The sequence below is a fragment of the Canis lupus genome, chromosome 38 (genome assembly GCF_048164855.1).
Source record: "Canis lupus baileyi chromosome 38, mCanLup2.hap1, whole genome shotgun sequence".
Taxonomy (NCBI): Eukaryota; Metazoa; Chordata; class Mammalia; order Carnivora; family Canidae; genus Canis; species Canis lupus.
The window spans coordinates 21,854,956-21,867,540 of record NC_132875.1 but is presented as its reverse complement, the minus strand read 5'-3'; the positions used below and the strand labels follow the sequence as shown (position 1 = coordinate 21,867,540).

The window sequence follows — 12,585 nt, the reverse complement described above, 5'->3', positions numbered from 1 at the left end:
ACCTCGAAAATGGGGAAATCGTTGGGTCTGTAGGACTTTCCCCCACCTCTTGTCTCAGCCTCTCCCTGCTCCTCAGTAAATGCAGTGTGATGCATGTCACTGATTGAGAATGTCTAGAAATCAGACTCCAGTGGGAGAGCCCTGGAGTGAAGGGAGATAAGGGGTTCCTCCCACGAAGAAGAATCCCGCGACAAGGTTGCACAGAGCGCAGAGAGCTCTGGTTAGCTTTTGTTCGGATCTGCCTCCCTTCCCACAGTGTGTACACTTGTTTTCTTCCTGCCTGCCTGCCTGCCACCCCAGCCTTCTCCCTCATCCTTGTTTTTCTCTCTCTGCTTTTCCCTTTTAACTCTGCCAGTGGCCCCCTGGAGAATTTACTAAGAGATAGTGGTCCTCAAGCCCAAGAAAATTTCCTAGCAAAAAATATAGTCTGGGGAGTACCTGGCTGGTTTAGTCAGAGGAACGTGTAACTCTCCATCTCAGGGTTGTGAGTTCAAGCCCCACATTGGGGGTAATGTTTACTTCAAAAAAAAAAAAAAGAATTAAGCTATGCTTTATAAAAAATATATATAAGTTTTAAGCATTAAGCTGGTGCTGAGCACTGCACTGGATACTTCAGGAGATGCAAAGATGACCCAAGATCAGTTTTCTCTCCTGAGAAGTTTTCTTTTTTTTTTTTTCAAGATTTTATTTATTTATTCAAGAGAGACAGAGAGAGAGAGAGGCAGAGACACAGGCAGAGGGAGAAGCAGGCTCCATGCAGGGACCCTGATGTGGGACTCGATCCTGGATCTCCAGGATCACGACCTGGGCTGGAGGCGGCGCTAAACCACTGATCCACCTGGGCTGCCCTGGGAAGTTTTCTAAAAGATGAAGGGCTAAAACCCACTCTGACATGGGAGGGTGTGTTAGTTAAATATTTAGTTAAATATCGGTGAGGATGGTGCTGGGGGAAGGGAAAGAGGGGAGAGGATCCTCTGATTCCACAGAGCACATAAGGCCTTGGAGGAGAGCAGAGGGGGTTTGGGATATTCCTGCTCCCCTGCCTTGAGCAGCTCTGACTTCAGGTCTCAGCTCCAGTGTCACCTGCTCTGCTTGGTGAACCCCACCGTCTCCATCATGACCAGCACTGATCCTGCTTGTGGCGTTCACCATGCTCACCTCCAGTTTCTTCTTCTGTCTTTTCCATCTGTCAGACTGAGTCCTTGAGAGGAGAGCCTACGTCGCAGTCCGCATCACAGTCCAGCTCCCAGGACAGTCCCTCACCAGGAGCTGCTCAGTAAGTGCTCAAGTGGCTAGATCAGCGAGGCCAAGAGGGGCACCCAGCACAGCTCAGAGGTGCAGATGGGAGGTGCAGGGGTGCCCAAAGCTTGAGCCTGCCCCCTTCGCCTCCTATCGCTTCATCCCCTCTGGCCTGTCACCTCTCCATCCAGCCAGTCAACATGTTCAGTCTCACCCATCCTAAGAAAATTTTCCCCTTCAACCATCAGCCTATCCTCTCCTTCACTTTATTTTTTAAAAAGATTTTATGTATTTTTTCATGAGAGACACAGAGAGAGGCAGAGACACAGGCAGAGGGAGAAGCAGGCTCCCTGCAGGGAGCCCGATGCAGGACTCGATCCCAGGACTCCAGGATCACACCCTGAGCCAAAGACAGACGCCCAACCACTGAGCCACCCAGGCACCCCTGTCTTTCCCTTTAGTATCAAACTTCAAAAAATAATGTTTTTTCTTTGCTGCTTCCACTCAGCTCCCTCTCACTCTCCAGTCTCTAGAATCTGTCTGCTGTCCCCACGGGTGGCTCCCTCAGGCATCATCCCACCCACCCTCCCCTAGTCCTCCTCAAGCCCAGCTTAGACCTCCCGCTTCAGGTAAACATCCCCTGGCCTCCAAAGCAGGCTCGGATGTCCTTTCTCTGTCCCTTCCCCAAAATGCTGGCCTCCCTTGGCTTCTGTGATTTTCCCTCTCTCTGTTTTTGGTCTCTTTCTGGGCTTCTGTTCCACCAGCTCAGAAGAATGGGTCCTATCCTTGCCTTGGGCTTTTCTCCCTGGATTATGATCCTTCAATGAACTCCCCATGAGGGGCCTTATTCTCTCCAAGGCTTTGTTCACTACTCAAGTGTTAAGGCCCCAAACTTTTATTTCTTTTTTTTTTTTAAAGATTTAATTTATTCATAGAGACAGAGAGGGAGGGGCAGAGAAACAGGCAGAGGGAGAAGCAGGCTCCATACAGAAAGCCTGATGTGGGACTCGATCCTGGGTCTCCAGGATCACACCCCAGGCTGCAGGCAGCACTAAACTGCTGCGCCACCAGGGCTGCCCCAAACTTTTATTTCTGACCCAGAATTCTCCCCTGACCTCTGGATCCCTATCTCCAATTTCCTAAAGGGTTTCTCCTCCTGGATGTCCTCATAACCCCTCCACCTCAGAATATACAACTTGAACTCATTACCTATACCTGCCACCTGAACCAAATCCTCCTTCCCACCTGCAGTCGGAAGCATCACCTGGGCACCTCTGTCATCTCTAACGATGCCTTCCTTCTCATCCTCCAACACAATTGGTCACTATGATCTGTGTCTAATCTCCAGAATATCTCACACCCATCCCCTCTTCATGGCTGTCCCCAAGGCTCTCACTGTCTCTCACCAGGACTATTGCCGTGGTCTTCTGCTTTCTTTCCCCAGATCCAGGCATCCCAGCCCATCTCCACAAGGAAGCTTCAGAAACACGCACTTGACTGTGTCACTCGTCTGTTTTAGGGTGTTCAACAACTGATTCCTTGGCTGCTTCCAAGATAAAGTCCAAACTCCAACCTGACAGACCTGTGAAGGGCAAAGTTTAAAGACCGTATCACCCTTTGGTGTTCCCTGTTTTCATTAGTGACCCTTTCCAGTCTGGCCCCTTTTCTGCCTGACCTCCAGCCTCACAGACACATCCAGCACTGCCAGGGCTCCACCTTTGGTTAATGTGGCTCTCTCCACCTGGAATGTCATGGAATTCCTTGAAGGCACTGTGTTGGTCCTCTTTGCACAAGCTGGTGTCTCCTACCTAGCCTTGTGCCTGCCACATAACAGGGACCTAGTAAATACTGAGTGAAGAGTTCTCAGTTTTCAAATGTCACTACTTCACTGCTGCTCCTGACCACTTCCCATGTTCCATCCCAAAGAGATGTGATTGTTTCTTCGGGCTTTATTCACTTAGTATTTCATGAGTTCCTGCTCTGTCCCAGGCACTGTGCTAAGGGGGGGGGGGATACAAGAAAATTCATTCAAGGGCAATAGACTGTCAAGTAAACAATTCTAACCCCGAGAGAAGTGCTAAGATGGGGTAAGCTGTCGCATATCTTTCCTGTAGAGAATTTAATATGAAAAGCCAAAATATGACCATCATGCTAATTGGTGAGCGTGGTGTCTGGGCAGAGTTGGAGGAGGGCGAGGAGTTGGATGAATCAAATGTTCCATAATATCTCACTCCATTCAGGCTACTATAACAATGTACCATGGACAGCGTAGCTTCTAAACCACAGGAATATTATTTCTCGCAGTTCTGAAGGCTGGGAAGCCCCAGAACAAGGCACCAGTATAGTTGAATTCTGGTGAGAGCCTCCCTCTTGGTTCATAGCTGACAGCTCTCTCTCCCTCTGCGTCCTCACATGGTGGAAGGAGTGAGAAAACTCTGTGGAGTTGCTTTTACATGGGCACTAATCCCATCCTGGAAGGTTCCAGCCTCACAACTTAAGTGTTTTCAAAGGCCCCACATCCTAATACTATCATCCTTAGGGATTAAGATTTGCAATATGCATTGAGGAGGGAGGGGTGCCAACATTTGGACCATAGCATGGGATGACTACTGTGCTGGCTGCGGGACACGGGTGCACCTGCAGGAGGCACGAGAGTCCCTTCTTCCCCCCCAACAACATAGGGCCCGTCACTCCCAGCATCTTCCTCATCTAGTCCCCTCAGCCTGTCCTACCCACCGTCTCCCTCCTGCTGAGACATTCCCCTTAGCTGCCTGACAACAATCTCCCAGGTTCTAGCCAAACCTGCCACCTTACCCTAGTTCTGTATGGAACAGAGGAAGAAGAAGGCTGTACACCCGTTCATAGCCTCTATGATGTCCCATCTTCCTTACTGCCAACAGGTTTGGTTGGATGGATGGTCATACGTTCACCCCTTCAGACCCCGCGCTTTGTGGCGACTGACCATCCTCTACAGCTTCGCGTCAGAGAATCCCAGGGTTAGAGGCGCTTCAGAGCAGCGTGGATCAACCACTCCGTGTGCGTGACTCTCCTCCCTGATCCCAACCGTTCGCTGGTCCAGCTGGTGTTCTAGTACTTCCACTGCAGGGAACCCCGACCCCCGCAGTGACCCACTTCCCCTCTAACTTTCCAAGTCTGTGTTCCCAGAGCCCTTCCCAGCCCTGCCCTGTGTAGGACTTGGTACAACCCCATTCCCGGCCTCTCCGGGGCAGCCCTTCCGGAGCCTGCTCTCCTGCCTCCCCAGGGGCCTCCCGCCAAGCTGCTCACACCCTCCTTGCGCTCACCCCTCCCGCCCATGATGGGACTGCAGGCAGCCTCGCCATCTCGCCCCCTGCCCTTGCTCTAAATAGGAGGAGCAGTCACTGTACTGGCCAGACTGGGTGAACAAGGGCTTTGTCTTTCAAGCTCTTGACCCAAAGAGAAAATCAATCATAAGTATCATACAAGGAAGAACGCAAAAACATTGCACAGAAGGTTTGGAAGTAGGCTGCTGGTTGCCTCACTGCTCCAAACACCCTGCCACCCACTCTACCCACCACACATCCCGATGTAACTACGAAGGCAGACGGTACGCCTAAAAATGTTATCTCGGTAGAGATGCAAGGGCTACTGCTAGAAATCCATATTTTCAGAAGTTTTATGTGAGCTCACTGAAATTAAGGATGGGGCCAGCTGCATGCATGCATCCCCCAGATGTGCCCAGCTCCATGCATGCATCCCCCAGATGTGCCCAGCTCCATGCATGCATCCCCCAGATGTGTCCGGTCTCAGCCTCCCAGGATAGCCGAGCCAGCGCTGCTCTGAGCCAGCCCTCCACGAAGGAATAAGGAGGTGTGGTCTGTGGTCCTGCCCTGTCCTCCCTGGACCTTGTCTCCCATTGTCCTGAGTGTCTCCTCCTCTCACTTTTGAGGACCAGACCCCTCTGACTCTGCGTAGCTCTCTTTGGCACGTCTCCAAAGCTCTCACTGGTCAAGGACCTCCCAAAGGGTAGGAACTCTGTCTTTTCACCCTGTACCCCTGCACTCCCCCTTGAAAAAGTGCTCTTCAGAAAACATTGCGAGTCACTTACGTTCCATTATGAATTCACGTCAGTACCTTATCTTCCCAGGGATATTTGCATCTTAGGTCTTATTTCTTTTCAAAATTTTAAAAAGATTTTTAAAGATTTTACTTATTTATCTGAGAGAAAAAGAGGGCACACACAGCAGGGAGAGCAGCAGAGGGAAAGGAAGAAGCAGACTCCCCGCTGAGCAGGGAGCCTGATGGATGCAGGGCTGGATCCCAGGACCCTGAGATCCTGACCTGAGCTGAAGGCAGGTGCTTAACCCACTGAACCACCCAGGTGCCGCTTAAGTCTTATTTCTAATTATGGTCTCCAGTTAAGGGGATTTTGGAAGTGAACGTGATTGGTAAAATGTGCAGTGGGAAGAACCTTCCTTCTGCCGCTTCTGTGTTGTCACCTATAGGTGGGGGGGGTGGTGGATTTTTTTTTCAAGCTTTTTGATTTTTATTACTCAAAAAAATCCTCATTTTTAAATTTAGCTTTCTGACTCTGTGCTTGTGCCTTCAACACTTTCACAACGATTTTCTGCTCCTCAATAAGGAAAGCACGCTTGATTCTGTCACGAACACACTTGGCACACATGGAACCACCATAGGCCCTGCTGCCGTGTTTTTTCGTTTTAGACAATCTCATAAGGACTTTAGGTCTCACCGCACGAACTCCTCGAAGTCGGCCAGGACACACGCCACACGCAGACTTTGGCGCTTTCCCAACCTTCTCGGTATAAAGGTAAAGGATTCTATTGCCAGGAGTTCGGGACAGCCTAGTTTTGTTAGAGGCTGTATCGTAGGACAGCCTACGACAGTATGTCAAACGCTGAACCATTCTGAACGCCACTGAGTGGGGGGGGGGGTGCCAGATTTCCAGCTCTGGTATCTACGAGTCGCTGATTTGTCCGGTGGTAGTAAAACCTCCTTGTATTAGTTAACCTTCTCCGGAGAAACATGACCAGTAGGATGTATATCAAGAGGAAGACTTGTTACAAGGAACTGGCCCCCACGACTGCAGAGACTGACTACTCCCACCATGTGCAGGTGGAATCGGTGAGCTAGAGATGGAGAGAGCCAGCAGGTGGTTCCAGCCCAAGTCTGAGGGCCTGAGAACCAGAACCGTGGTATGGCTCCAGTCTGGAGGCCAGCAGACTCAGGGACCAGGAAAAGCCGATATTTTAGTTTGGGTCCAAAGGTAGGAAAATATTGATGTCCCAAATATGATGCAGTCCAGAAGAAGAACTCTGTTCTGCTCAGATGAAGGTCAGTTCTTTTGTTCTGTTCAGGCCTTCAACTGATTGGACAGGGCCCACCCACATTTGCTTTACTCAGTCTTCAAATTTAAATGCTAATCTCATCCAAAAACACCCTCACAAACACACCCAGAATAATGTTTGACCAAGCACCTGGGTATCCCAAAGCTTCACCAAATTGACACACAAAATTAATTGTGGAAGTAGATAATGGTCACCCAAAAGCCCTGGCCCTGGTTGTGATAAGAGACATCAGATGGGAAACTTTTTTGACCTTTTGGACATGAAGGCAGGGCCATCCTTGGTATTTAACTCCACCTTTCCCCTGACCCTCCATCTATCACCACCACAACTTCTTTCCACTTCCACTTCACAACTTTTTATTTTTCAAGTAAACTCTACGCCCAGTATGGGGCTCAAACTCGTGACCGAAAATCAAGAGTCACATGTTCTCCTGACCAGGTGCCAGCCAGGTGCCCCTTTTATTCTTTTTTCCCACTAAGAAGTTCTTAAAAGCATTTATTTTTATTTTTTTTTATTTTTTATTTTTTTCTTAAAAGCATTTTAAGAAAAATATTGTCCGTGAAATCCATAGACTTAATAAGTTAAGTGAAATACTTCTTTCTGTAGCATACTGCAACAAAAACCACAAACTCATTCAAAATCGTGTAAAGTTCCTCACCACTCACACAGTGTTACTAAATTGACTCTAAAGATCAATGGGGGTCCATGTGTGGCTCAGTCAGGTGTCTGCTTTCAGCTCAGGTCATGATCCTAGGGTCCTGGGATGGAGCCCCACGTCTGGCTCCCTGCTCAATGGGGAGTCTGCTTCTCCCTCTACCCCTTTACCCTGCTCGTGTTCTCTCTTTCACACACACTCTCTCAAATAAATAAAAGCTTAAAAAAAAAAAAAAAAGGTTGGGGCACCTAGGTGGCTCAGTGGTTGAGTGTCTTCCTTCAGCTCAGGTCATATCCCTGGGGTCCTGGGATCAGGAGTCCCACATCGGACACCCCCACAGGGAGCCTGCTTCCCCCTCTGCCTATGTCTCTGCTTCTTTCTGTGTCTCTCATGAATAAATAAAAATTTTAAAAATAAATAAAGGCCAACAGAAAGTGCAACAATAAACCACATGATCCAAAGAGACAGAACACAGCCTTGGTCTTCAGCCTGGGCTCTCGCTATACCTAGCAGAAGCAAGAGTAAGGTGAGGTTGTCCACTTGCTTAAAAGTAAGATGGTTTTCATTTGCCAATTCATTTTGTTTGTTCAGTTATTCATTTAATCAAGCAAGCAAATTTATTGAGCTCCTACTGTGTGGCTACCCATCTACATTTGGGGTGACACAACAAGGTAATGAGACACAGCCTTCTACCTGGAAGAACGTGGTAGGTAACAGATCCCTACTTTGACTTCAGCTTCTCCTGGGAAGCCTCTCTGATCCCCAGCACCAGGCCTCCTCCCGGACAGGGCTAGGACCCCACCGTGACTCCCTTGGCCCTGTCCCCTCCACACAGCACTGTCGCACACACTGTGATTGCCTCTGCATGTCTCTGAACCTCTCACTGGTCGGGGACCTCCAACGGTGGGGACTGCTCCTATCTCTCACCGTGCCACAGCCCTGGCCCATGCTAGTTGCTTAATAGATGTCAGTAGAAGGAATTAGCAGGTGAATATGTCACATAAGCTTTTGTCCAGCGTGCATGAGTGCCATAGGAGTAGTGTGCAGTGGGAAGCCAGAGGAGGAAGTGATCAAGCTCCGGGGATCAGGAAAGGAGATGTTTAACGCTGAGGGTTGGAGAAGCAGTACAATTTCAGTAGCAGAGAAGAGGCTTTCCATGAAGAGAGGGTAGCAGGGCAAGGGGACTCAGGCTGCAAGGAGCCAAGGTTGGCTGACCAGTGGGAAGAAGCTCACTGCAGCGGAGCAGGTTTGAGAGGCTGGGGTAGTCATGAAGGGGGTGAAGAGGTGGACGGAGCCACCCGTGAAGGAGCTTCCCTGCCACGTGCAGGTGAGTCACCCAAGGCTGCTGTGTCCCTCAGGTGTGGGCAGTGGTCCAGTGCACTGGGATCAATTCAGGCTGCAGTGGAAGGGAGGGGGGGTGGGTGTGGTTAATATCTCAGTCCCCCAGAGAGGTGACGGGACAGTGGCGGTGAGGCTAGCAATGAGGCAGTTGACATGAGGCATAGTACGGATCCAGAATCAAGAAGACTCCGCGGTTTTCTTTATGACTACTGCATGAAGGCCGAGCGACGGTGTATATATAAGTGATTAAAATGCTCATGTATTTCAAGTGTTCATTGGGCCAAAACCATATTGAACATGTTTCAAAGAAGGAAATGATCTTTGTCATTTTTTTAAAAACATTCTCCTGGGGCGCCTGGGTGGCTCAGCAGGTTAAGCATCTGCCTTCAGCTCAGGTCATGATCCCAGAGTCCTGAGATTGAGCCCCGCATTGGGCTCCCTGCTCAGCAGGGGTCCTGCTTTTCCCTATTCCTCTGTCTCCCTCTTTCTCTCCCTCTGCCTTCCTCTCCCCCTGCTTGTGCACTCTTTCTCTCTCTCTCTTTCTCTCTGAAATAAATAAATACAATCTTCAAAAAAAAAAAAAACCCACATTCTCCTGGTGGTGCTTTCTCTGCCTCCGCTTTACACTCCTGTGTGTCTGGCTGGTAGTTGTCAGACTGTTCGTACTGTTAGAAGTAACTTTTGCCCGAACCTGTCTCATTTTCCCATAGGGAAATTGGAGAACTCGGAGAGCAAGGAGCACACTTCATACACCTTCAGACCCCCCCGCCTTCATTGTATACACTGTGGTGTCTTCTCCTTCCCAGGGATATCTGTCAGGTAACAGGCATGGTTAATTAGCTGGCTGGTTGGTGCATATCAGGAGGTGATAAGACTGATCAAAAGTCCTCCACATTAAAAATAATAATAATAATAACCTTTTTATTTTGAAATACTATTAGATTTACAGGAAAGCTTCAGGGATAATGCAAAGGCTTCTTGTATACGCCTCACTTCCACCTTTTGCAATCAGTGATAGTACAAAACTGGCCCTGAATCAGTGTGCCCTTGGACAAGTCACCTCCTCTCAGTAGGCTTCTGCTGCTGTTAGCTAACAGTGTCTGCCCCCCAACGCTGTCCCTATGTCACTGGAATAAAGTCGCTGGGATGAGGCCAGCGCGTGGGGTGGTCCGTGGGTCTGGCCTGCTGCCTCCCCAGGACCCAGGGCTCCTGGCAACCAGAGGTAGCGCCCAGTGTGCCTCCTCACAGCCCCATCCCAGCTGCCATCGTGCTTTTCATCAGCACAGACCCAGGGCTAACATAGACTCCAGTACATGGGAAGGTAGACAAAAACTATTTGATGAAAAGGAGGAGAGAACGTTACCTGGGGACCGTAAAGTGCTCAGTGGTTTATGGGGGAGAGGGGGCACCAGGCACAGAAGGATGGAGAAGTCACATGCAGGTAAGGGGCAGACTGGGGTCAAGTGACCCGGTCACCAGGGCATGCCAAGCTGCCTCCCAATGTGTGCAGAGGTCCAGTGACAGTGTTGGGTGTCAGAAGGCCCCTGCCTCCAACAGGCCTCCAGCCAGTGTTGATAAGACTGGCCAGGTTGCTGTAATCAAATAGGACCCTGGAAACCAAGGGGTTTTTCCCCAACAGCACAAGAAGTAACCCGAGATCCAAGCTGCCCACCAGCTAATCCCCCCTCTACACCTCCTGCTCCCCATCCCACTGTAACTGGCCTTGCAACCACAGGCAACCCAGGCCAGAGAGAAGACCCGAGAAGATACAAAGGATGGAGCACCCCTCAGGAATCCCCATTCCTAGGCTCAGACCATAGGCTAGGGCCCAGGGCTCTACCTGTCTCTGGAAGATGGGCAGGGCCCTGCATGATGGGGCCAGAGCAGGCTGCAGAATAGTCCGACCCTTCCTCTTTCCGCCACAGAAAAATCTTATTTTTCTCTCCTCTAAACTCTAGTTTCTGCTCTGCATTTTCCACTCATACCCTGCCTCATACATATCTGTACATTTGATTCACTTAAATCCTCTCACACTCAGCGGTCTTTAAGGGCACGAGCCAGACTGCAGTTGTCTGAGACCTCATGTGGAGAGGACTCAGGAATGTTAGTTGTGAGATCTTTGAGGCCACTTGCATCTCCTCCTACACTCCAGAGTCCCCTTTCTTCCCTTCTCTCCTCCCCTGTCTTAGCAAATTGGTGGTGTTTCCAAGAGGAATGTAGTTTAAAAACTGAGGAGATACCAGTACAAGGCCCCAGTGTCTGTGAGTTGATGTAGCTGGTCCCAAATATTGAAAGCTTGTGCTAAAAGAGCGCCGTCGAGCCCCAACTTCCTCCTCCCTGTCTCCTCCCAGTCTCCTCCCGTGTACTCTAAAACAGTTGGTACACGTCAAGGGGAGGGCCACCTGTCCAGTGGGCCAGGTTTCATGTTCCCATGGTAGACAGGCCCACATCGATGGTTAACTGGTAGTTCTTTTTTGCTTCTTCTCACATCTCACATGCACGCACTACAAGCCTCTGGGCCGGGCCTATTTCAGTCTGGGAGAAATTAGAGACGAAAAGTGTGTGTGTGTACAGTCTTGAACTTGAATCGGAAGTATCAGTGTAAACTCTCAATGTGTTTACCTTTAAAACATTTCTCAGTTTTGTCCACTGGAAAGGCCGAAAACTGATGACGTACCCAGGAACGGGCACACCTGATGCAGAGATTATGGTCTCTACAAACCTTATCCCACAAACAGCAATCAGAGAGCCTTAGAAGAAATAACTCGTTCCAAGTCTGTGGCAGGAAATATGCAAGATGAGCCTGGCCATCTAGTTGTGGCCAAAAGCAAAGAAGCTTCCAAGAACCAAAAATAATAGTGTCAGAAGGACTCAGAAATCTACCTGAAGGGCAGCCCGGGTGGCTCAGTGGATTAGCGCCGCCTTCAGTCCAGGATGTGGTCCTGGAAACCCAGGATCGAGTCCCACATCGGGCTCCCTGCATGGAGCCTGCTTCTCCCTCTGCCTGTGTCTCTGCCTCTCTCTCTGTCTCTCATGAATAAATAAATAAAATCTTAAAAAAAAAATCTACTTGAAGAGGCTCCCACTGGCCAATACGAGGAGGAATATGAACAGAGGACAGCTGCAAAGGGCTGAAACACATCAAATATGTTTAAATTCGTGAACATATAATGACTCTGAGGGAAAAGACCTCTCTGTCATCATAAGGGATGTTTGAGAATCAATTCATTATTTTAAAAAATGGTAAATATGAAGAAAGAGTCAGAAACTTTTTGGTTTTCCCATGCTTATGAAATAATGGCTATAAGTAAGGCTATCAGTGACTACTAACATCAAAAAAGAAAGACAACCAAGCAGTATGTGCTCCTTTTTATGGAAGTATAGAAATCTATTAGGTATTCTTACAAAAAAAAAAAATTAAATCTGATCTGGTCTCTGACTTTAATTACCAATTTATAGGAAAGACAAAGGCAATAACGTGTGAAATGTCACCATGGGAATGTTAGCAGCAAAATCCAGATGATCTATAGGAAAACAATGCAGTTTCTTTAATAAATTACAAAAACAAAACAAAACTGTGGAGGTATCTATGGATCACAAGAGATCTAGGAGACCCATCAACCAACTGTGACATCTGGTACTTATTTAGGTTCCAATTTGAGCAAAAACTATACAAAATTGTGAGACAGGGAAATGTGAACACCAGATATTTGATTATACTACAAAATTATTTTTTGGTCTGATCATAGTAATGTGGTTATGCCTCTTTTGTTTGAAAGTCCTTACCTTGTAGAAAAACATTCTGAAATACTTCGGAATGAAGTAGGAGGTCTGAAATTGCTTCAAAATTATGTAGGACGAGTATACAGAGGCATTTTTAAGTTCGTTAAATATTTAAAGGCCTGTGCCCCTATGAGACGATCAAATCTGAATCTAATCAAGCTTCTGGATCTTGTTACCAGCTCAAAGGCAAAAAAGGAGGGAAAGAGGAACATGTTCAAG

General features: G+C 48.5%; 1 protein-coding gene across 1 annotated transcript; it reads right to left on the bottom strand.

The window, feature by feature from the left end:
• Window positions 1–5,740: 5,740 nt before the first annotated feature.
• On the bottom strand, window positions 5,741–6,155 carry LOC140626788 (large ribosomal subunit protein eL34-like). The gene has a single exon (XM_072814526.1). The coding sequence runs from the start codon at window positions 6,143–6,145 to the stop codon at window positions 5,768–5,770; it is 378 nt and encodes a 125-aa protein (XP_072670627.1). The 5' UTR covers window positions 6,146–6,155; the 3' UTR covers window positions 5,741–5,767.
• Between the last annotated feature and the right edge of the window lie 6,430 nt (window positions 6,156–12,585).